The sequence below is a fragment of the Pongo pygmaeus genome, chromosome 9 (genome assembly GCF_028885625.2).
Source record: "Pongo pygmaeus isolate AG05252 chromosome 9, NHGRI_mPonPyg2-v2.0_pri, whole genome shotgun sequence".
NCBI lineage: Eukaryota > Metazoa > Chordata > Mammalia > Primates > Hominidae > Pongo > Pongo pygmaeus.
In genome coordinates, this window is record NC_072382.2 from 3,496,223 (window position 1) to 3,519,129 (window position 22,907).

The 22,907-nt window shown below is 52.7% G+C and overlaps 1 protein-coding gene across 4 annotated transcripts in view; it reads right to left on the bottom strand.

Annotated features, from left to right (window-relative positions):
- NADSYN1 (NAD synthetase 1) overlaps positions 1 to 22,907 on the bottom strand; it is a 57,447-nt gene that overhangs the window by 21,542 nt on the left and 12,998 nt on the right. For 3 of the 4 annotated variants that reach the window (XM_054438120.2, XM_054438119.2, XM_054438122.2), the window contains exons 4-15: positions 21,165 to 21,218; positions 20,509 to 20,598; positions 12,248 to 12,299; positions 11,382 to 11,470; positions 11,068 to 11,185; positions 10,227 to 10,358; positions 6,281 to 6,355; positions 3,858 to 3,982; positions 3,336 to 3,384; positions 2,716 to 2,818; positions 1,762 to 1,930; positions 334 to 469 (exon numbers count right to left, since the gene is read on the bottom strand). In XM_054438120.2, the coding sequence (XP_054294095.2) occupies positions 334 to 469; positions 1,762 to 1,930; positions 2,716 to 2,818; positions 3,336 to 3,384; positions 3,858 to 3,982; positions 6,281 to 6,355; positions 10,227 to 10,358; positions 11,068 to 11,185; positions 11,382 to 11,470; positions 12,248 to 12,299; positions 20,509 to 20,598; positions 21,165 to 21,218 (1,192 nt within the window). Of the gene's footprint in view, positions 1 to 333; positions 470 to 1,761; positions 1,931 to 2,715; positions 2,819 to 3,335; positions 3,385 to 3,857; positions 3,983 to 6,280; positions 6,356 to 10,226; positions 10,359 to 11,067; positions 11,186 to 11,381; positions 11,471 to 12,247; positions 12,300 to 20,508; positions 20,793 to 21,164; positions 21,219 to 22,907 lie in introns of all 4 variants that reach the window. The other variant, XM_063670707.1, reaches the window with a different exon arrangement.

A 22,907-nucleotide genomic window follows, 5' to 3' on the forward strand; every position in this document is an offset into this window, starting at 1 on the left:
TGCTCTTGCTCTTACACATCACATGCTCATGCACCAACACACACGCAGACCCCCCTCCTTGTTAACAAGGCTGCATGACTGATGTCTTCAGTGAGGCATACAAGCTGTGACCCCAGCACTGGCTATCCCTAGGTAACCTGTGCCATGACCTTCATGGTGACGACGGCCCGGGTGGGGGCACCTGCACATCCTGTAGTGATTGTCCCAGGGCTCCCTGCACCCCCACCCCCAGGGGATGACAGCCCAGGCGGGGTCACCTGCACATCCTGCACCAGCCATCCCAGGGCTCCCTGCACTCCCACCCCCAGGGGACGCCGGCCCAGGCGGGGGCACCTGCACATTTTGCAGCGCCAGGTTTTCCCTGCTGCTTCCTCCATGAGCTGCGAATAGAGGGCTCTTCCCCGTCACCAGGCTGAAGATGCCCATGACGGCCTTCACGGCTGGATCGATGTTGAGACTGATGTGGTGGCTGGAAGGAGAAGGGTAGGCATTGAAGGCAGCGTGTGCACGTGTGTGCATGTGTGCGCGCATGTGCGGTGAAGCCCTGATGACCTAAAACTGACCATTGTAACCCGTTTAAAGTGTATGATTTGTGGTGTTTAGCAATCCACAGTGCTGCGCAGCCATCACCACCATCCAGCTCAGAACTTCCCATCACCAGAGAAGGAAACCCCATCCCACTGGCAGTCTGTCCCCACTCCCTCCTCCTCCAGCTCTGACAGCTGTGACAGTGACAGATGCAGAGAGTGACAGACACCCTCTCTCTCTATGCTGTGGCCTGTTCTGGACATTGTGTAGAAATGGAATGGAAATGGAATCAAACACCATGTGGCCTGGTGTGGCTGGCTCCACTCCCTTCATCCGCACTACGTCTTCAAGGTTTCTCCTGTGTCATGTGATTGTGCTGCACTCCTTTTCGTGGGTGAATAATATTCCACCATGTGAATGGACCACAGTTTCTTCCTCCGTTCATCTGAGATGGACCTTGGGTTGTCCCTACCTCTTGGCTTCTGCAAATAGTGCTCCTATGGACTTTCCTGAACAAGTATCTGTTCGGGTCCTTGCTTCTGATTCCTCTGAGTACATATCTAGGAGGACAATCACTGGAGGGCAGGGGGACAGCTTTTAGCTGAGCTCAACAAACAGGATGGGGAGCTGCTCATTTTCTCCTAGGAGCCATTACGGATGGAACATTCTAGATGGAACCCAGTCTCTCTTCTCCGGAAAGGTGCCCTCCCCCTCCACTGTCCTCACGTAGAGAACTGCCCATGGAAGAGGCAGTGAGGGTGGGGGAAGGGAAAGGAGGAGGGGTAAGAGCCAGCCCACAGGCAACTTCCAGGATCTGCTGCACACCCCAGTGAGCACACATGACCTGCAGCCTGCACTGGGAACGCAAGGAGTGAGGGGACGGAAGGGTGGAAATCGCAGGCACCATCTGAGACTGGGGTGGGTCAGATAGGGAGGACTCATACACAGCTTCCCTGAAATCTGGCTCAAACCAAGAGAAAGTGGAGCCCTGATAAGCTCCTAGATGCACATTTAAACAATTGCTGATGACTGGAGAAACAAACTGGTCTATCTGTACAGTGGAATATTATTCACCCACAAAAAGGGACGGAGCACTGACACGTTAATCCACATTGTGGATGACACGATGCGGAATGAATGAAGCCAGTCACCAATGCACTCACAGGCGGAGCTTCCAGCGACTCTGAGCTCTGTCAGCCACCTGCCATGCCCAACACCAGGGACCAACCCTACCTTCCAATCTGCTGGGCCAACTCTCTGGCTCGGGTGCACGTCTCTTGGGAGGAGTTCTTGCTGGCCATGTAGCAGGTGGTCAGTATGCGTCCACAGAGGTCTCGGGGATCCTGGGGGGTGTAGCTGATCTGGTTCACGATGGTGCGGACATCAGCCAGCACTTCCTCATCTGAAAACCGCCAGGACAGACTGGGTGGAAGTCACCTGAGTGTGTGGGGTGCCTACATAGTTCCACCCCAGTCTATGCCCCCAGATGCCCACGCAGCTCCACCCCAGTCTACGCCCCCAGATGCCCATGCAGCTGCACCCCAGTCTACGCCCCCAGATGCCTGTGTGGCTCCACCCCAGTCTACACCCCCAGGTGCCCGTGCGCCTCCACCCCGGTCTACACCCCCAGGTGCCCGTGCGGCTCCACCCCGGTCTACACCCCCAGGTGCCCGTGCGGCTCCACCCCGGTCTACAATCCCAGGTGCCCGTGCGGCTCCACCCCAGTCTACACCCCCAGGTGCCCGTGCAGCTCCACCCCAGTCTACGCCCCCAGGTGCCTGTGCAGCGCCAGCCCACGCTATAGCCCACAGCCCCATCTGACGGGCATCATCACCCCTGTTCTGCTGCATATGCTAAGGTGATGTCCGATACCATATCACATGGGGGAGGATGTGAACCTCCGACACCTGTGTTCTTTCCACCAGGCCACACCATGCACAGAGCAGGCAGGTACAGCTCTGGAGACTCAGCCACATGGGCCCAAAGCCCCAGGAAGCTGCTGATGGCCTTGCTGCCTTGGCTGCAGGACTGGGATGTGACGCTGTGACATTTGTGCATGGCCACAAAGCCCCCTTCACCCGGATGTCCATGGCACGGGTGTTTCCTCTGCCCCCTCCTGGGTCCCTGACTCAGGCAGCCCAAGGGCTGGACCCTGGAGCCTCCCTCAAGCCAACAGATGTCACCTACTTCCGCTCCTCACGGCCTCGCAGACCTGGCAGCACATGGAGTAGATGAGGCAGGCGGTGGCTGCGCTGTCCACCCCACCACTCAAGGGCAGCAAAAACCCTGCCTGGAATGGACCAACCAAACACAGTGTGAGCAGAGCCTCAGAGAAGCGGCATGCCCATGGATCAGCCAAGCTCCACCCACAGACCTCAAGGAGGTGTCCACAGCTATGCACATGGGTGTCGGCACTTTCCATGGAGTCAGGACAAATACCCACACGTGGCAGGATGAATGGATTTTTCAGAGGGAAAAAAGACGCTTCACTGTGGGGGCGTGTCAGAGGCTGACTCCACCGATGAACTGCAGATATGCGTGATTACAATGCTGGCGAGATGGTGAGGGTGACCCTGAACGCTGACGGGCTGGGTTCCGCTGCGCCTCCAAAGGTGGAGCTGACCCCAGCCATTGTGCCCACCTTGCCTCTGGCTAGCGCAGACTAAGCTCCCCATGGAGGCAGAGTGATGAAATGCTTTTTGTTGTTTGCATTAAAAGAAAAAAAAAATCCCTACCCTGCCCCAGAATAAAACCAGACCAACCAGCAGAACAAGCAAAGTGGGCTCACTAGAAACTGGAAGTCTTACCTGTTCGCTTCGTCTTAAAAAATCCCAGAGCCAGCAGGCAGGTCCAAGGCTGCAGGGCAATCAGAACATGGAGCCCGGAGGCGGCGGCCCCTGCCCACAGCACCCGACAACCCACCCAAGCAGGCCCCAGGAGGCTGCAGTGCCAGAGTCAACGCTGGGCTCTCAGGACGCCCGTCTCTGCTTTAGGCACCTCGTGAGAAGGGATGCATGTGATTCCGAAGACAGCCCTGGGACGTGGGTATTATCATCGTCCTCATTTTAAAATGGGGACACTGAGCCACAGAACGGACAGCACCTTGGGGCCCAAGGTCACAGCACAGGGAAGCAGCAGGGCTGGGGGTCACACCCAGGAGGTCTGGCTCTAGCATCCATGCCCTCAACCCAGGAGAGGCACAGTTGCCTCCTGCCAAGTCCCCACCCAGGCAGGTTCTGAAAACCCACTGCGTGACCTCCAGGAGTCCCCACCCCAGAGGCGTGGCCACACGGACGCCAGGTCCCTCCCAGGGGTCAGGGGCCACACACCTTATCTCCTCCTCAGGGCTGTGGTATTTCCACTCGATGGGCTCAGAGACGGGTGCCAGCAAGTCCTCGTGGCACGAGAGGGCAAAGTCCACCTTCACTCTGGGGTAGGGGCTCGCCCTGCTGGCCTGGCAATGGAGATTCAAGACACAATGACTCCCAGCTTCACGGAAACCCTCTGGGTCCCTGGGACCAACAGACAAGCAGGACTCCATCAGCCACAGAAACGCATGTCAAAACCACAGTGAGGCCACCCTCACTCCCACGAGGATGGCGAGAAGCAAAACGACCATTGGCAACAGGTGCTGGTGAGGGGTGAGAAACCGGGATCCTCAAACCCGGCTGCCTGGAAACTACCATGGTGCAGCCGTGTGGCAAACGCTCTGGCAGCTCCTCAAAGGCTAAACAGAGCCAGGCACGGTGGCTCACACCTGTAATCCCAGCACTTTGGGAGGCTGAGGCAGGTGGATCACCTGAGGTCAGGAGTTCGAGACCAGCCAGACCAATATGATGAAACCCTGTCTCTACTAAAAATACAAAAATTAGCTGGGCATGGTGGTGGGTGCCTGTAATCCCAGTTACTCGGGAGGCTGAGACAGGAGACTCGCTTGAACCTACGAGACAGAGGTTGTGGTGAGCTGGGATTGCGCCATTGCACTCCAGCCTATGGTAGTTCACAGCAAGGGCGAAACTCTGTCTCAAAAAACAAACGAACAAACAAAAAGCAAAAAACGGCTAACAGAGTTACCATAAGACCCAGCCAATTCCACTCCTGGATAGACACACCCAAGAGAAATGAAAATGTGTCCCCTCCAACACAAGTACATGTATGTTTGTAGCAGAATTGTTCATGATAGACAGAAAGTGGAAACATTCCTGATGCCCATCAGTGGATGAGTGAATAAACACAACGCGTCCATCCCCGCTACGGAACACTCTCTGACCATACAAAGGGATGAGCTACAGCCACTCCCTGTATCTGTGGATTCTACACCCACAGATTCAACTGCACACAGATAGAAGATACAGTAATCGCGGGATCTGAAGCCCATGGATACAGAGGGCCGACTCTTCGTATCAGTGAGTTTTGCAGAGGGGACTGTGGGACACAGGCATTCCTGCAGGGGATTGGTGCAGGCTCCTGGGTCCAATCCCTGTGGATACCAAGGGATGGCTGCACCCGACACATAGATAAACCTTGAAAACAGCACAGTAAAGTGTGGGAAGCCATACACTGTGTGATTTCATCCCAATGAAACATCGAGAATAGGCAAATCCATGAAGACAGAGAGTAGACTCGTGGTTGCCAGGGCCAGAGGAAGGGAACGGGGTGCATAATGGGTACAGTTTCTTTTTGGGGTAATGAAAATGCGCTAAGATTGTGGCTGCATAACTCCATGAATACATGAAAAACCACTGAATCAGGTGCTTAAATGAATACATTGGGTGGTATGGCAAATACAACTTAATAAAACTGCTATGAAAAAAAGGCTGAACACGGTAGTTCACGCCTGTAATTCCAACACTTTGGGAGGCCGAGGCAAGAGGATTGCTTTAGCCCAGGAGTCCAAGACCATCCTAGGCAGCGTAGTGAGACTCTGTCTCTACAAAAAAAAAAAAAAATTAAAAAAATTAAAAATTAGTTGGGCATGGTGGCATGTGTCTGTTGTCTCAGCTACTCAGGAGGCTGAGGTGGGAGGATCACTTGAGCCCCAGAGGTCCAGGCTGCGGTGAGCTGTGATGGTACCACTGCACTCAAGCCTGGGCGACGGAACGAGACCCTGTCTCAATCAATCAACAGCAGAAGAGTCCGCTCTGTTATGAGCATCACACTTCTTCAATGTTTGCAAAAATCACTGTCTCATGACAGCTGCTTAGTTGGACATCCTATTTGTGATGATGTCCTGTAGAAACGCAGAGCTGCAGGTTACCAGCAGCAGGACCTCGGGCTGCAGGAGGGGCGTTACTTGCATCCCAGGGTCTCAGACTCAGGCTTAGACAAGGCTCGCTTGCGCCTTGGACCTTGCCTCCGACTGCCGAGGTGGGGACCAGCCTCGGCTGCACGCTGTGTGCCTGTTCCTACTGCGCTTGCCGCCCTCCACCTTGAGGCCTTCCTGGGCTCCAAGGCTGCTCGGGTCTTCCTTGTGTGGCAGCCCCTAGCACACTGACTGTCTTGTCGGCCTCTCTGCCTGCCTGTCCCCAGCTCACCCCAGCTCAGGGCCTGGCCCAAGCAGAGGATGACGGGGAACAGACGGAAGCAGGTTCCGTCTGCAGCACCAGCCCTTTCCACGCTCGGGAAGTCCGGAACTTCCCCGTCGGACTTTTCAGGCACTGCACCCTCACGGCCTCCACCAGGCCCGCATGAATGGGGCCACTTTCCACGTCTTTGATGAGCATCCCACACATGTGTCTACTGGAGCACTCACCGCCAGGTTTCGAGATGAAATCTCCGCCCTGTAGCTCCGGACATCCTCCAGATCCAGCGTGGCCGTCAGGACTTCCTGGGGAAGGAAATTTCAAAGAGAACCCATGATTTCCCGTTTGTTCCACTCCCACGTGTAATTTGGCCGCTGTCAAAGGTGTTGTCACACCTTCTAAAGCAGGGGCTGAGACCCCTGGATTCCTGGGGGCCCAGGGATGGGCAGATGACATTGAGGCCAACCCATAGCCCTTCCCCCTCACAGTTGCCACCAGAACCTCCACTTCATTCAGAACTTTGCCAGTGACCCACTAATCACAGCACAAGATACCACCCCATCAGTAAGACACACCCCGTCAGTAAGACACACCCTTGTCAGTAAGACACACCCCTGTCAGTAAGACACCCCCATGTCAGTAAGACTCCCCCATGTCAGTAAGACACCCCAATGTCAGTAAGCCTCTGCCGGCGACTTCTGGGAACACCCCTCTCATCAAAAAGACACACAGGGAGCCAGGGCCCCTTTGCTGCCTCTGCATGTGGCTATGTGAAGATGGGATGGCTGGAGCTGCTGCAAACATCCCATGCCCATGAGGAGAGGCAATCTGAGACAGGCCAACACAGAGGAGGGCGGAGCTGGAGAGGCAACCTGAGACTGAGGCCAACACAAAGGAGGGTGGAGCTGGGGGAGGGCAGAGGCGGAGCCGCAGCCTCGGCATCCACACCAGGGTCCTGGCCTGGACGTGTTGCCTGTGTCACAGGAGGTGACACTGCCCTGCCTTTGAACCTGGCTATGGTAGGGGTTCTGCCAATTGCGGTATATGCAGAAATGAGGTTTTAACTCATAGGGGTTATTGCTTCATGAAAAAATATCTTTATCAAATTGTGTTCCTGAGTGTTGCCTTGCTAAACGCGAGTGTGGGACAGCGGGAACCGCACCTGCACCACTGCGGCGGTTCACAGGACGGCCGTGGGCACCTTGCGCGCCCCACGCTCCTACTGCCGTAACGGGGGGGGCCATACCTGGCTGGAGATGCCCATGAAGACAAGGAGACCAATTCACACATCCTGTGGTTCTCTGGCTGCTTCCCAAAGTGATGTCACCATGGCCACCAAGCTTCCGTGCAGAAAGCCACGGCACGTGTGACGCCATGAAACAATGGAGACGGGGGAAGGCGAGGATCGTTCCATGAGAAGGTGGCTCCATCCCACTCTCCCCAAGGCTAGGTTAACAGCCTTCCACACAGCAGCCTGACTCCAGGCACACGACAAGCCGGAAAGCCCAGGGGATTAGGAAGACCCTGAGAAACTCGGGCCCAATGGGCAGGGGGCAGGGGGATCGGCAGGTCTGTTGCTCCAGCAGGAGGCAGAAGGGGCGACTCTGAAATGATTCCACGTGTCACAAGACTTCTGTTGACCATTTCAGGTGCACCACGGAGGACCTGGTGGAGGGCAGCGGCCTGAGCCTGAGGACAGTGCGGCCACTCTGAATGCAGCAGGCCTGTGGCCGCAGCCTACGACGGAGCTCTCAGGCAACATCAGGAGTTCTAGAGACACGTAAGGCAACGGCTCCCGGATTCTAGTGCACGAAACAACTGCCTGGTGCTCACTAAATATACAGACCCCCGAGGACTCCGATGTGGTGGTTTGATGCAGGGCCGGGAACCTGCGGGGGTCCTGGGGCAGGTGATTGATTGCCAGCACACCTGCCAATCAACACGACCGCCAGTGTGCCTGTGGCTGTGACGTGGGGAACGGGGAGAGGACCACACTTCCCATCAGCAGGAACTTAATCCTTCTCTTCAAACCCTTCTAGCTCTGTCGCGGTTAACGATGAAGCGCAAGGAGGCCTCTGGGGATGCTGCCATGTGGAAAGCAGGGCCTGGAGTAGAGACGGCCACACCCTTGCCTGCCCCCTGCGCGAGAAACCCCTGAAAAGACTGTGGAATTCTCGTTCAGGGTGAAGTTCACTCGGTCCACTATGAAACTGGTTTGGTTTCATAACTGGCTCCGTGCTGACCGTGCCTATGCTGTGCAGAAAGCACCAGACAGAATCGTGAGGATGGGAACGCAGGGGAAGCAAAGCAACAAACTGCTCAGACAGCCTGGCAGAGTCGGCGACGCCAGGACACAAGCTCACCCTGCTCCTGCAAAGCCAGCTGCGGAACTCGCCTCCCGTGCTACCGCCTGCCTCAGTGAATCCGCTGCTTTAATGCCTGTCCCCAAGAAGAGCAGAGCGGAAGGCCGTCGGGTCCAAAGACCGGTCAGGCGATGCTGTGTGTGGAAGGGAGCGCTGTGGACCCACGCGCGGTCTGAGCCCGAGAGTGGAGACGCTCCCACCCACGCCGGCTTGGTGCAGAACTAAAAGTTACTTTTTGTTGCATTTGTGCACTTGGGATTGATTTCCATTTGTGGCAATAACAGCCCATTTTTTCTCGTTTGCTTCAAAAACAGAAAGGGAGGCCGGGTGCGGTGGCTCACACCTGTAATCCCAGCACTTTGGGAGGCCGAGGCGGGTGGATTGCCTGAGCTCAGGAGTTTGTGACCAGCCTGGGCAACACAGTGAAACCCCGTCTCTACTAAATAAATACAAAAAATTAGCCAGGCATGGCAGCATGCATCTGTAGTCCCAGCTACTCGGGAGGCTGAGGCAGAATTGCTTTAACACAGGGGGCGGAGGTTGCAGTGAGCCAAGATTGCGCCACTGCACTCCAGCCTGGGCGACAGAGCAAGGCTCCGTCTCAAAAACAAACAAACAAACAACCGAAAGGGAGAGTGGCCCAAATCTCCCCAAGGACTTTCCATCTGTGGTCCCTTCTCTGCGGAGGAAGTTTGCGTCCATGGCGATAACGATTACCTGGGAAGCCTTGCCCCGTGCTAATGCGCATCTTTAGCCGCAGAACGTGCAGAGCTTTCATCAGCTTCCCAAAGGAATATGGGGCCCCAACAAGGTCCTGAACCCCATTCCAAGTGGCAGCTCAGTTGCTGGTGAGGAATGTGGCAGGCAGGGTTCTTAGCTTTGTTCTCTGTCATCTCCTTCCTCGGAGCACCCACACATCTGTGTCGCTTCGGGACAGCAATGGCGGTTCCGACCTGTAACTCACAGGTCCCCCGGGGCCGTCCCTCATGCAGCTGGCCACTGTGTGCTCAGAGAGCCCCACAGAACAAAGCCTCCCTGACCAGAGTGTCCTGGGGTCTCCACTCCTGCTTCCCAGGACTGAGGGGCAGCGTGGTGTGAGGCCTCAGATGAGTATATGCGGCCTCAACACCCAGGGAAGACAGACAGGGCCTCGAACGGCCTCACCATACATGGGATCCCTAGACCTGTCTCGGGGGCCATGGAGCCTGCTCATTTCAAAGAAGCGGCTTTGGTTCCCTGCCAGCCCTCAGAATTCAAACAAACCAACGACACCCTCCTGCAGGGGCCAGGTGGCACCCATTCTCTCCTCACCATAGAGCCCGCCTCCCACAGCGGGGGCTGTCCCCTCGGTTCCTGAGCGCACTCCCACCTGGCCCTGCGTGGCACGGAGCCCTCCTCCTGCACTGCGGGAACGCAGGACTCGTAAGCTGCCCTCAACCTTATCTGTCCACTAGTATGCACCGTGTGTCAAGGTTCAGCTGTCCCCAGATCCGAGGGTGGGAGGTCCCCCCCCACCAACCAGGTAAATTAGAGGCCATCGGAGCAGGCGGGACCCCCGGGGGCTTCTCCACAGGGGCCCTCACTAAGCACCCGGCTTACAGGGGAGAGCCAGGAGCAGGCGGGACCCCCGGGGGCTTCTCCACAAGGGCCCTCACTAAGCACCCGGCTTACAGGGGAGAACCAGGAGCAGGCGGGACCCCCGGGAGCTTCTCCACAGGGGCCCTCACTAAGCACCCGGCTTACAGGGGAGAACCAGGAGCTCGGCCCCTGCACAGGGAACCCTCCCCCAGGTACGTCCAGGCCCGCTCATTACCACGTCATCCAGAGAAAACTGGGATCCTTGAGCAAAGACGCTTCCGTTCATGGCGATCATGGCACAGCCGTCGTAGTACAGGCGGTCCCCGTCACAGCCCTTCTGGTTGGCCAGCAAGTAAATCCCACCATTCTGAAAAAGGAGGAGCCCACAGCGGAGTGGTCAGCAGTGGTCCACCACCCTCACCCGCCACCTGCCCAAGTACAGGAACCTCCCCCCAGTCCCGCTAGGTCGTCATGAGTGGCCCCACCACTGCAGAGATAGCGCATATGTGTAGGGAAGCACAGACCTGTGAAGCTGTGGCGAGCCCGGCCTTGCTAGGTGCCAGGCTCTATGTAAAACATTTGTTTTTGCTTCACAACAACCCTACAAGGCACACCCCGTCACCTCCCTCAGGCATGATGAGGTTCAGACAAGCCAAAGAAAGCTCTGTGTGATGAAGCCGAGACTCAAACACGGCTCAGCTAGACCCACATCCGCACCGTGAAGGACGAACCAGCACCGCCCCTTGCACGTCTCGCCGCCCAAGAGCAGGAGCAGCAAACGTACGGGTGTTCCCTATGCCCCACCATGATGCCAACGAACAAGCAGCACGTTCCGGTTCCTGGTCACAGCACAGAGGGTGACAGGGTTGCTTCATAGGGTGGCTGCGCGGGTGAGATGGGCTGTGCTGGCGAAGCCCTGGAGGGCAGCAGGGCACACTAGTTGAGTCCAGGCCATAATTACTAGCCCGGAACGTCCATCGTGTGTGGGCCCAGCCCTGCGATGGGCACTGAGGATGCAGGAGTGCTCGAGATGCAGTGCCTGCCCTGTGGCGCACACTCCCTGGTCCAGCCCCTACCTTGCCGGTGGCCATAGTCACGAGATCCACCCTGGTGTTGGCTTTGCGCAGCATGTGGTGGCTGCCCGAGGCGTTGGTGACGATCTCCACGCCATCCAGGCCCATGTCGATGTGCGGGCTGCAGGCAGGGACAGGTGAAGAGAAGAGGCCACCAGACTCCTCCAACCCAGCCTCCCGGGCGGCCCCTCGCACTCCCCCATGGCAGCTCCCAGCCCACGGCCACGGCCACGGCCCCAGGACGTCTGCAGTCCCAGGTCCTCCTAGCTGGCCCATGTGAGGTGGGCGATCGGACAGCACAGAGGCGTGGGGCTGACCTGTGGGGTGTCCAGAGCTCCTCACAGATCTCACTTCCAATGCAGGTGTCCCACGTCACCAGCACTGCGTCTCCGAAGGGCACGGTTTCCTGCAGTCGGAAAAGAAGAGTGCATGAGATTCGCTGGCCACCCCCTGTCTGGGCCACGCACTACCTAGGGCCACGGACATCCTGCAGCCACAAGAGCTGGAGTTGGCTCTGGGCTCTCGCACATTCCGAAGAGGTGGGTGCCCTGTGACTGTGCATGAGACACCGGGTGGTCCCAGGCAGAGGCGCCTTTAGGAGCCTATGTGCGGAAGAAGGGGACGCCTGTACTCTGAGCAGCCAAGGGGCAGAATGTCACAGACACCGATGTGGCTGCCAATCGGGGCCAGCGGTTTCTGAAGCGACCCTGTCCTGTGATCACACTGAAGCAGCTGCTGCCCTGTGCTGATGAAGCCCGGCCCCAACTCCCAGCCACAAGGCAGTGGCTGAGAGGGGACACCAGGGCACCTTCCCTTAGAATTCAAAATTGAGAATAGGGCATTTTGCTGTCGGTCTAGATAACACTTAAATATCGGAACATAGCCCCTGGGGGTGGAGAAGGCTGTCTTCTGCCACAAGTAGGAAATGAAGAGGAGGAAGCCAGTGTGAGCGGGGGAAGGGAGGAAAAGCAGCCCCAAGGCAAGGAGGAGCCGCCCTGGCTGCTGCCTGGCCTCGCCACCCCCCTCGCTATAGGAACCTGCCTCCTTTGTCTGTTTTGGACCTGTGAGCACTGTGGTGCCTTCCGTTACCTGGACCCCAAAGGGTTCCTGCCCCGCCCGGTCCACTGTTGGCCGAGAACAGCAACAACCGACTGAAAAACGGGCTCCACACCCAGGGACTCACCTGCTTTGTCAGGTCCCGTATCATCCGAGGCAGAAAGTACTCCTCTGTGTGCCTGGAGAGGAAAACACCGAGGATCTGAGGATGAGCATCTCAGGACAAATGAGGAATGGCAGCTACATTTAAACAAAACTCAAACTGAACCCTCCGAACTGATGAACTGGCAAAGGAACTGCCAAGTGTTCCTCCCAATGCAATAAACAATCATGTTAAGGTAAAAAGAAAAGAGTATGAAGGTGGTTTGAGGAGACTACGTGACATTGTGGTGGGCTGGGCTCTCCGAGCATCGGGCTGCCTCAGTTTCCCCACACACTCATGTTCATCTTTTCTGAGAGATGTGTCACAGGGGATTCGCTGAGAACTGGCCACACTGCCCCATAGAGAAATCTGGGTGGAATTCCTGATCGTTGTTACTGAATCAGAAAAATTGTGTGGCATTAATCCGAAGCACAATGACAAACCCATATCATCCCTGGAATAAAATGATGCTCTCAATTTGAGAAATCGGGAGGAGGGTTTAATACCAACTTTAGTGCAAGGTGTCCCAAGAAGCTCCACCAAGAGGCGGAATCTTCAAATACACGGTTCACGCATTTGACTTCCAACAGGCTGTTATGAGATGCACCACTCCCACCTGCAAGGAACTCCGTTTCCTTTTTGCTTTCTTAGAATTCCCAGGAGCCTTCTGGGCATGGTTTTAGTAGTTCCCTTTACTTAAGAAATGTTAAAAGTTGAGAAACTGAGTCAATGATGTCTTTCCCCCTCATTCACGTAGGGAACGGGGACATGAAGATATCCTACAGAACTCCAGGCTGCCTCGCCATCCCATATTGAGCACTCCATTCACCCTTTGTAGCCTGTTGACGGCGATGCTGCTGCACCGAAATGCATTTTAAACGCAGGAACCGTCCAAACATCTCTCCCTTCATCTGCACCTTTCCCTCGACTCATGCAAAGATGCCCTGGGCACCAGACCAAAGACCCAGTGGGACAGGCATACACCCAGCCTTGCTCCTCACTGCAGCTGTGCTCCACGGCCAGCGCACACCTTGAGGATGGCTCTCTGCAGGCAAGGACCAGGCCTTAGTTATGTTTTCCTAAGAGGACCTGGAACCCGGAATGGCTCCTTGAGCCTGTCAAGTACTCTTTACTAAAGCAAGCAGGGGCATGGTGAACGTGACCATTTCTTGTCATCATTCGGCACAACTCCAAGAGGATTAGAAACCTCAGCTTTCTCTAAGTGACCCAAAATGTACAGTTGTTTCTGGTGGGCTCCAGCCTCACCTTCCTGCCACCCCTTCCACGAGGATGAAAGGAATACTATCCCAGAGGGCCCAGTGTGACACCTGACACTGAGGCGTTCACGAGACAAACGGGGAAGAAGGAACAGGAGCCCCACACTTATGCTCTGAAATCCTAGAGACAACATCAACTGATAAAAGTTCTCAACAAAAGCACATATAAATGACAGGAGATAAGTTTACAACTACGAAAAGAATTTGAAAAGTCTTAAAATACTTGCAGATAAGAAAAACAAAGCATAGGATAGATTCCCATGAAGAGCACTGCAGAGAAGACAAATTCAGGGGAATCAAACTGCCAGAAAAAAATGCAAATAAACAAAGACAGTGATGGCTGGAAAGAAGATGAAAGATAAGGCAGGCGGACAGACAGGTCATGTGCCAGCAATAGAGGTTCCTGACGAACAGAACAGAAGCAAAAGAACAAAAGCCTTTGGAAGCAGAAAATAGGTAAACTTTCCTGAAATAAGAAGACCTGAATGTGAAGTCAAAAAACCTTATAGGGTATCATAAAAAATGAGGAGACTCCCCAAGCCATTTGCTGGAGCTACTGAACCTCAACAGTAATAAGAGACATCCCACAGGCACCTAAGCAGGAAAAGCTGGCTCCTGCAGAAGTGCTAAAATCTGGTTGGCCACAGATTTCCTTTATGGATTCATTTTATTGCAAAATATGTTATGCAAAAGAGTACAAAGGCACACATGTGTAATTAAAGGATATTAAAATAAGCCCAGTGCACACAGTACCCAGGTGAAGGAACAGAGCATCGCCTGGACCTCTGAGCCCCCAGGGTGCGCTGCTGTCTCCTTGGAAGTGCTCCCTGCATCAAATCTTGCCTATCTTTGTACTTCAACCCAGGCGCTGATATGGTCTGGCTGTGTCCCCACCCAAATCTTGAATAGTAGCTCCCGTAATTCCCACATGTTGTGGGAGGGACCCGGTGGGAGATAATTTAATCATGGGGCAGGTTCCCCCAAACTGTTCTCGTGGTAGTGAACAAGTCTCAGGAGATCTGATGATTTTATAACGGGTTTCCCTTTTTACTTGGTTCTCATTCTTTCTTGTCTGCCGCTATGTAAGACACGCCTTTCACCTTCTGCCGTGATTGTGCGGCCTCCCCAGCCACATGGAACTGTGAGTTTATTAAAGCTCTTTTTCTTTACAAATTACCCAGTCTTGGGTATGTCTTTATCAGCAGCATGAAAACGGACTAACACACGTCTTTTTTTTTTTTTTTTTTCTGAGACAGGGTCTTGTTCTGTCTTCTGGGCTAGAGTGTAGTGGCACGATCACAGTTTGCTGCAGGTTCAACCTCATGGGATCAAGTGATCCTCCCACTTCAGCGTCCCAGGTAGCTGGTGTTGGGAACAGGCCCCCAAATCTGGCCATAAACAAAATCTCTGCAGCACTGTGGCATGCTCATGATGGCCAGGATGCCCACGCTGAAGGTTGTTGGTTTCCCGGAATGAGGGCAAGGAACACCCAGGGTGGAAAACCGCTTAAGGCGTTCCTGAACCACAAACGATAGCATGAGTGATCTGTGCCTTAAGGACGTGTTCCTGCTGCAGATAACTAGCCAGAGCCCATCCATGTGTTTCCTGTTTTAATCTATAATCTAAAGAAACAATGCTTATCACTGGCTTGCTGTCAATAAATACGTGGGTAGAACTCTGTTCATGGCTCTCAGCTCTGAAGGCTGTCAGCCCCCCGATTCCCACTCCACACTCTACATTTCTCTGTGTGTGTCTTTAATTCCTCTAGCGCCGCGGGGTTAGGGTTTCCACAACCGAGCTGGTCTCGGCAGCTGGGACCACAGGTGCACACCACAACGCCCAGCTGATTTTTGTATTTTCTTTGGTAGAGAGGGGGTTTCACCATGTTGCCCAGGCTGGTCTCGAACTTCTGAGCTGGTCTCGAATCCTGAACTTCTGACCAACTTGGCCTCCCAAAGTGCTGGGATTTCAGGCATGAGCCACCACACCTGGCCTTTCTTTTGGTCTTCATGAGTATCTTAGCTATTCGTGGCCTTTTGCTCTTCCATGGAAATATTAGAGCCAGTTTATTGAATTTCCTGTTCAGATTCTTATGGAAACTACACTGAATCCATAGATCAACTTAGGGGAGATGAATGCTTTTCACACTGTGCCTTCCTTTTCACACACACAGGCAATCTCCATTTAGCTCAGTCACTACTGAGCCCTCCCATAAAATTTGATCACTTTTTCCCGTCTCACTTTTTTACACATCTCTGGTTATAGTTATCCATAAGCACTTTTGTTGCTATCATAAATGGTATCTTTCTTAAAGTTACACGTTCTGACTGAATGTTGCTGGTAAATGAAATGAACCTGGCTTTTGGTTGGTTTTATCATCCAGCAAACTTGCCAAAATGTATTGTTAATTACAATATGGTTTTAGCCTATTCCTGGATTTTCATTTAATCTAGAATAATGACCTCTGTCCTTTAATCAAATTATTGTATCCATTTTTATTTGTAGTGATTACTGACAGATTTATTCTGTCTTATGTGCTATCTCTGAGTCCTACTTTTTCTACTGGACTTTTAAAGAACTCACTTCCTTTTACGCTTTTTTCTTCTGCCTGCTATTTTGACAATCATATGTTCTATATCTTTTCTTTTAGTGGCTACCCTAGAAATTTTCTGTGTCTTTCACCTAAAGTCAAAAATTGATCAGTATCTTTATCTTTACCCTCCTATGGAGCATTGCCCTAATTTACGTGCACAGCTATGCAGCGATTTAGGGCTGGCCTAAATCTACTACACACCAGACATTATGTTTTGTACAGTCCCATTTGTTGACACGTATCCACAAATTTATCAATATCCTTTTTCACCAATCCTTTTGAAATTTCGAGGCTTCTGCTAGGATGATTTTCCTTCTGCCTAACGTACACCTTCAGAATTTCCATTGAGTCTTTTAATGATAAAATGTTTTTGCTTGTGTAAAAATGTCTTGATTTTGTCCCTGTTGTTAAAGGATGCATTTGCTGATTCTAACATTCCCGGCTGCCAGTGACTCCCTCCTTGGATTTTTTTCCAGCCACTGTCTCCTGGCTCCAGGCTTCGCCGCTACGAAGCAGGAGTTGCTCCAGCTGCTGAATCTTTGCGGGTGATTTGTCTTTTTCCCTTTTGGCTACTTTTGAGAATTTCTCTGTGTCTTTAGCGTTCTGCGGTTTCACAAGAATGTTTCTAGCTGTGAATTTCTATTTGTTTATCCTGTTGAGATCTGTTGCAGTCAGTGTATCTGAGAACAGCATCTTTTAAATATTCTGTGGATGCTTCCATTTTCTTTCAAATACCACCTCTTCTCTATAACCTCCATTATCTCCTTCTGAGACAGGCATTCCACCCTTGGTATCCACTTTCACCCTTTTCTCATGTTTCTTAATGTCTCTTAGGTTTTCGTCAGATTTTCTTTAAGGCTTAAATTCTGGATAATTGCAGGGAGAGGTCTATCTTTCAGTTCCCTACCTTTCTATTCAACTATGTTTAACTTACGTGTTATTCATTCACATTATTATTTGGTTCTTTTTCTAATTCTGATTGGCTGCTTCTTACCTTTTGAGCTTCTCATTGATTTACTTCAGTGTATTAGGAACACTTATTTTCCATTCTGTGTTGAGCTTTCACATCTGCGTCTACTGTATTTTTTTTGCTGTTCTGACTCATTGTGCCTTATTTCCTTGTACGTTTTATGATTGGACTCTGAGCTTCTCATTTTCCTTAAATGTCACGTCTAGAAATTCGAAGCAGCCTGGATTGAAGGTGAATTTCTCCAGAGAGACGTCTGTTTGCCTGTGCCCAGCGCCTACAGGTGCTACAGTAACTTCTGGAAGGTCTGTTGCCTGGAGACTGGACACTTCCTGAACTCATCTTGGGTCCACATGGAATTAACTTCTTCTCCTGAGTCTTATTATACTACACAGGTAGGGAGGTTTCCAGCACAAAGGCTGTCAATTTCTAGGCAACATTTCTCCCCCTCCACCAAGCACCAGATTGAGGGAGGCATGTGTTCAGCCTTTCCTCTCTGCGCAGTGGGCTTATGTCTCAGTCACGGTTTTAGTGTGAGCCATCTATAGCTACAGCATTTGGAGGTGTCTCCTGTTGGATCTCCTGCCCACCCCCCCACCTCCAGTTCCATGAAGTTATCAACAATAAAGCTCAAGGTCTCCAGGCGTAGGAAACCCTTGGAGCAAAAGCCAGCTTTGCGCACAGGGTCTTACCCTCATTTCCCAGGGTCTCCGGTTTCACTGTTTTTAGGCTCAATGTATTCTGTACTTTCCTGCCAGCTCAGTGGTGCACATTTGAAAATGAGACATAAATGCAGACATATTGTATCCGGCATATTAATAGCTTCAGTTGTGAGGGTCATTCCGGTTCCGGAACTGCCCTGGAGTCAGAAACGGCAAAGCAGCAAAGGAGTGAGTGGCAGACAAGAGCGGGCAAGGATTTTACCTGCAAGACAGAAAGTGAACCGCGAGGGAGCAGCAACAGACATCTCTCCGCCTCTGCTGGCAGAGAGGATGAAATTATAGCCTTGGAGCCTGTAGAAGAGAGTGGCCACGAGAAGCAAAGCCGTCCACCCATGGAGACCTTGCAGCCTGTGTCTGGCAGCACCAGGCTCTAGAGGGCGGGGCGAGGCACAGCCAGAAGCAGACCACACCTGGACCACCTCCCGGGCCCAGCACATCATCCCACTAGGGACCAGAGTGCACCAGACAGAGCCTGGGCACCAGAACACTAGGCTTGGGAGACAGGGGACAGGGAAAGGGGTGGTCTTGAGGTCTAGAGGCTGAGGATGGGGGCACGTGTTAAGTGAAACTCCAAGTGGCTGAGTGTAGGTGCTCAGCCTAGGGGATCAAAAGATGGCCCTTTTTTTCTGGAGAAATTAGAAAACAAAGATTTACTTTATCTTCACCTCAACATATGCTAAAAAGACATGGGATAAACTCAACATCCATTCTCAATTTTTAAAAACCTGAAGTAAGACTAGCTAGAGACAGATATAAGCCCCAGATCAAATGCAGAAACATGAAGAGCTTTCCAAGGAAAGTCGGGAAAAAGACAAAACTGCCCATTAGCAAAGAATTTTGCTCCAGAAATGATCTAGAACATTGTTCTAGAAATGCTGGCCAACAAAAGAAAACAAACCAAGAGTTGTAAATACTGGAAAGGAAAAGGAAAATTCAGTGTATATTATATAAGTTCAACTTAAAAGAAAAACTACAAAAATCAACAGACTAACCAACAGACACAATAGGAGAATTTAATGAGGTAGTCAATTACAAAAGCAACATAAAAATCAAGTTTTCCTATATAAAAATATTAACCACTTAAAAATATAATATTAAAGAGTCCATTTACAACAACAACAATAAAAAACAGAAATAACTGTAATAAAAATAGAAAGTAGAATTTCTCAACTGGGGCAATTTTGCCCCCCAGGGGACATCTGGTAATGTCTGGGGACATTTTTGGTTGTCACAACTGGGAGCATCTGTGGGGAGGCCAGCTATGCCAGTAAATGCCCGAGGACACACATGGCCGATGCCTCATGATGAAAAAAGACCCAAACATCAACTGGGTGAAGATGTGAAACCTGACATTCAGTATCATTCGAGATGGAAGTGGCACTTCACCTAACATGACTGATATCCCTGATTGATGACTGAGAGTTCCACGTGATCTGTGCTGAACCTGGCTACAATTTAATCAGCAGCATCAAATCAGGCATATAAGGGACTGGCACCAGGGGATGGAGACCCTAGTCCATGTTTCTGTGCATCTTCTACTTGCAGAGGCCTGATCAAATAAGGAAGCAATGAGTATGGGGCCCCAGATGTGGAGAACAATGAACAGTTGTTCTGAGGGCACAATGACCTCCACAGGCACAACGAGCTCCTTCCGCAGTTGCCCCCACAGTTCTACCTCATCCCCAGTGTAGCCCCCTCCAGCACAATGCTATAGAACTTCCCTCCAGCCCCTGTCTCTCTGCAGACAGCACCTTCTCTGCTGTGCTGCCTGTTGCAATCTTGCAACATACTTTCATACTTTCTCTAATAAATCTGCCTCTCTTTACCTACAACTGTCTTGGTAAATTCCTTTACTGCCTGCACCATCGGCCCCAGCTAGTCGTTATCTGGGACACTGCTGAGGTAGAATAGGGTCTGGGGGCAGGGAACCTAAGCACTTCCTAGAACTAAATCAAACAGAAAAACCCCAGCTTTTTTTTTTTTTTTTTTTTGAGAGACGGAGTCTCACTCTGTCGCTCAGGCTGGAGTGCTGTGGCACAATCTTGACTCTGCCTCAGCCTCCCAAGTAGCTGGGACTACAAGCGCCCGCCACCACGCTTGGCTAATTTTTTTTGTATTTTTAGTACAGACAGGGTTTTACCGTGTTAGCCAGGATGGTCTGGATCTCCTGACCTCATGATCCGCCCGTCTCGTCTCGGCCTCCCAAAGTGCTGGGATTACAGGCGTGAGCCACCACGCCTGGCCCAAAACCCCAGCTTTCTAAGACCAAGTAAATAACTTTGTAACTACTTCAGACAGGAAACACCCTCTTTATTTGCATAGTGCGTACACCAAGTAAATAACTTTGTAACTTCACTTCAGCCTCTTCATTTACATGGGGCGCATACCAAGTAACCGATGGGAAGCCTCTAGAGGATATGTAAACCCCAGAACACTGTGTAACCGCGCCCTGAGCCCCTGCTGGGACCACGCCCACCCTGTGGAGAGGGCTTTCATTTTCAATCACTCTCTCCTTTGGTTGCTTCATTCTTTTTTTGCATTGTTTGTGCTTCTTGTCCCATTCTTTGTTCAAAATGTCAAGAACCTGGACACCCTCCACCAGTAACACTCCCATGATCAGGACCCAAGGCTACACACAGCGGAGGTGCTTAACGCACATCCCAGGAGCGGTCAGACACCCAACTCACCGACTCCTCGACCACGGGGTGAACCAGCGCAGCTCACGGTAGTTGCCTTCGTTGGCCAAGGCCATCTTGGGTCTGATGAGCAGGATCTTCCTGCAGACAGGGGAACAGGGCCGTGCACACTGGGCTCCTGAGATGAACGTGCCACTTGCGGTGCTCAGTGCCACCAAGGGACAAGGTGATGTCGTGCAGAGTCGGCTTGAGAACGGGGCCCCGAGCAAATCTCTTTCCTTCTCTGGGCTTCCGCTTTCTATGACTCGGGTCCCCATGTCTGCATCCATTTCTGACTGTCAACGATGAAGCAGCTAAGCCCCAGCAGGTGTGCACCTCCCCAGCAGCTGGTGACCAGGTGCTCCAAGGGAACTTGCTCACCTGGACTGGCTTCCAGGCCACAAAGACCTGTGTCCCCACACCCCCAGCCTCTGCATCTCTCTCTTTCTGATATCTGATGATGCCTGCCTTGGTGGTGGCTGAGACCCAGAGAAGCAAAGGCACCTGGATCACCTGCCTGGTGCATCGGCCTTCACTGAGCCCAGGCACTTCCAGAACAGCCTCCCAGTAATAGGTCCCCAGGGCACCAGCACAGGTCCTAGCAGCCCTCGGCTGAGAGCCAGGGAGAGGCCCCAGTCACCCTCCCGGGGTGGGGGCAGGGAGCCTACCTGTTGAGGAATATCACTCTGCAGTTGTAGCGGACGTTCCGGTGCATTACAGGCCTGCAGGAGAGAGGGGAGGTACACGCGTGTCTGCCCGGTTATGAAAACACAGAGCATGCGGAGGCAGCAGCTGCAGCTCTGGAACCATGCATTTCACTTTAATATGAAGCTTCCTCCGAACCCTTTGGAGAACTGCGAGGCTCTTCCGTGGCACCCTCAAATCAAAGCTAAAATGAGCCGAGATGGTTCTGCCACCCAGGCAGCACCGACTCTAAGCCTAGAGGAGCTTCTTCTCAATGAAGGGCAAATTCATTCCACCACAGGGTTCTTCCCTCTCCTCCTGGAATGTTCCAGCCTCTGTTGCCTCCTCCCCTTCTCCCTCCGAATTGCCTTGTGCTAACCTGAGGCATCCACTTTTCAGCACCTGTCCGCCCTGAGCTCATTTCCACCCACCACCTGGGACAGGTGGAACCCCTCCATTTGCTGCTCCGGGCTGGCCCTTTCTCAGGACTGGGTCTTGGCTTCATGCTCCCATCACCTCACCAACACCCTATCATCTCCCCCTGCAGATGAGGGGACCACAGCAGGAGAGGGCGGCCTGGCTGGGGGCACTCGAGTGGGGACCAGAGTGACCTGACAGGAGGCTCGGGCCAGAGCAGGGCAGCACAAGGGGAAGATGACCCTCACAGGGGCGCTGAGAGGAGGCAGTGTCGAAGAGAAGCACAGGCGCCTGCCAGGGGTGTGATCCGACAGCAAAAGTGTTTTGGGGGAAGAAAAACCTAACGTGGATGGTGTGGAGTTCCGATTCCAGCCTTTTGCCACTGGCTAAGTAACCGGTGTGAACCCAAAAGTATCCGAGACAGGTCTCAGTCCATTTAGAACATTTATTTTGCCCAGGTGAAGGACACACTCCTGACACAGCCCGAGGGGGTCCTAACCACACGTGCCCGCGGTGGTCAGGGCACAGCCTGCTTGTCCACATTTCAGGGAGACAGAAGACGTCACTCAATACATATGAGATGGGCACTGCTCGAACTGGAAAGGTGGGACCAACTCGAGGGGGCCAGGGACGGGCTTCCAGGCCATAGGTGGATTTAAACAGTTCTGATTGGCAATTGGTTGAAAGAGTTATTATCAACAGAAGGAATGTCTGGGTTATGATAGTGGGTTGTGAAGACCGAAGTTTTATGATGTAGATGAAACCTCCAAGTAGCAGGCTTCAGAGAGAACAGACTGTAAATGTTTCTTATGAGACTTAAGGTCTGTGTTGATGCTCATGCTGGTCGGCTTTTCCAAAAGGGAGGAGGGTAAATGAGGCCTGTCCGACCCCCGATCACCCCCGACTCCCCGTCATGGCCTGAACCAGTCTTTCAGGTTAACCTTGGAGGGCCCCTCTGAGAGAAGCGGTTTATTCAAAAGGTTGGGAGCGTCTTAGAATTTTATTTCTGGTTGACACCAGCCTTGATTCTTCTTCCCAAAAATTGGGAAGAAAGGGCAAGATGCATGCAGGGGCACCACTGCCTGACCCGGTCCTGGCTGCGGCCACCACAAGCGACTCACTCCATCATGGCTTCTGTTCCTCTCCAATGTGTTCTGGATCCAGGACCCCACCAAATCTCATGTCCAGCTGTAATCCCCAGCATTGGAGGTGGGGCTTGGTGGGGGTGGAGTTCTTATGAACGGGTTGGCACCGTCCCCTCCGTGCTGTTCTCCTGACAGTGAGTGAGTGGGTTCTCATGAGATCTGGTC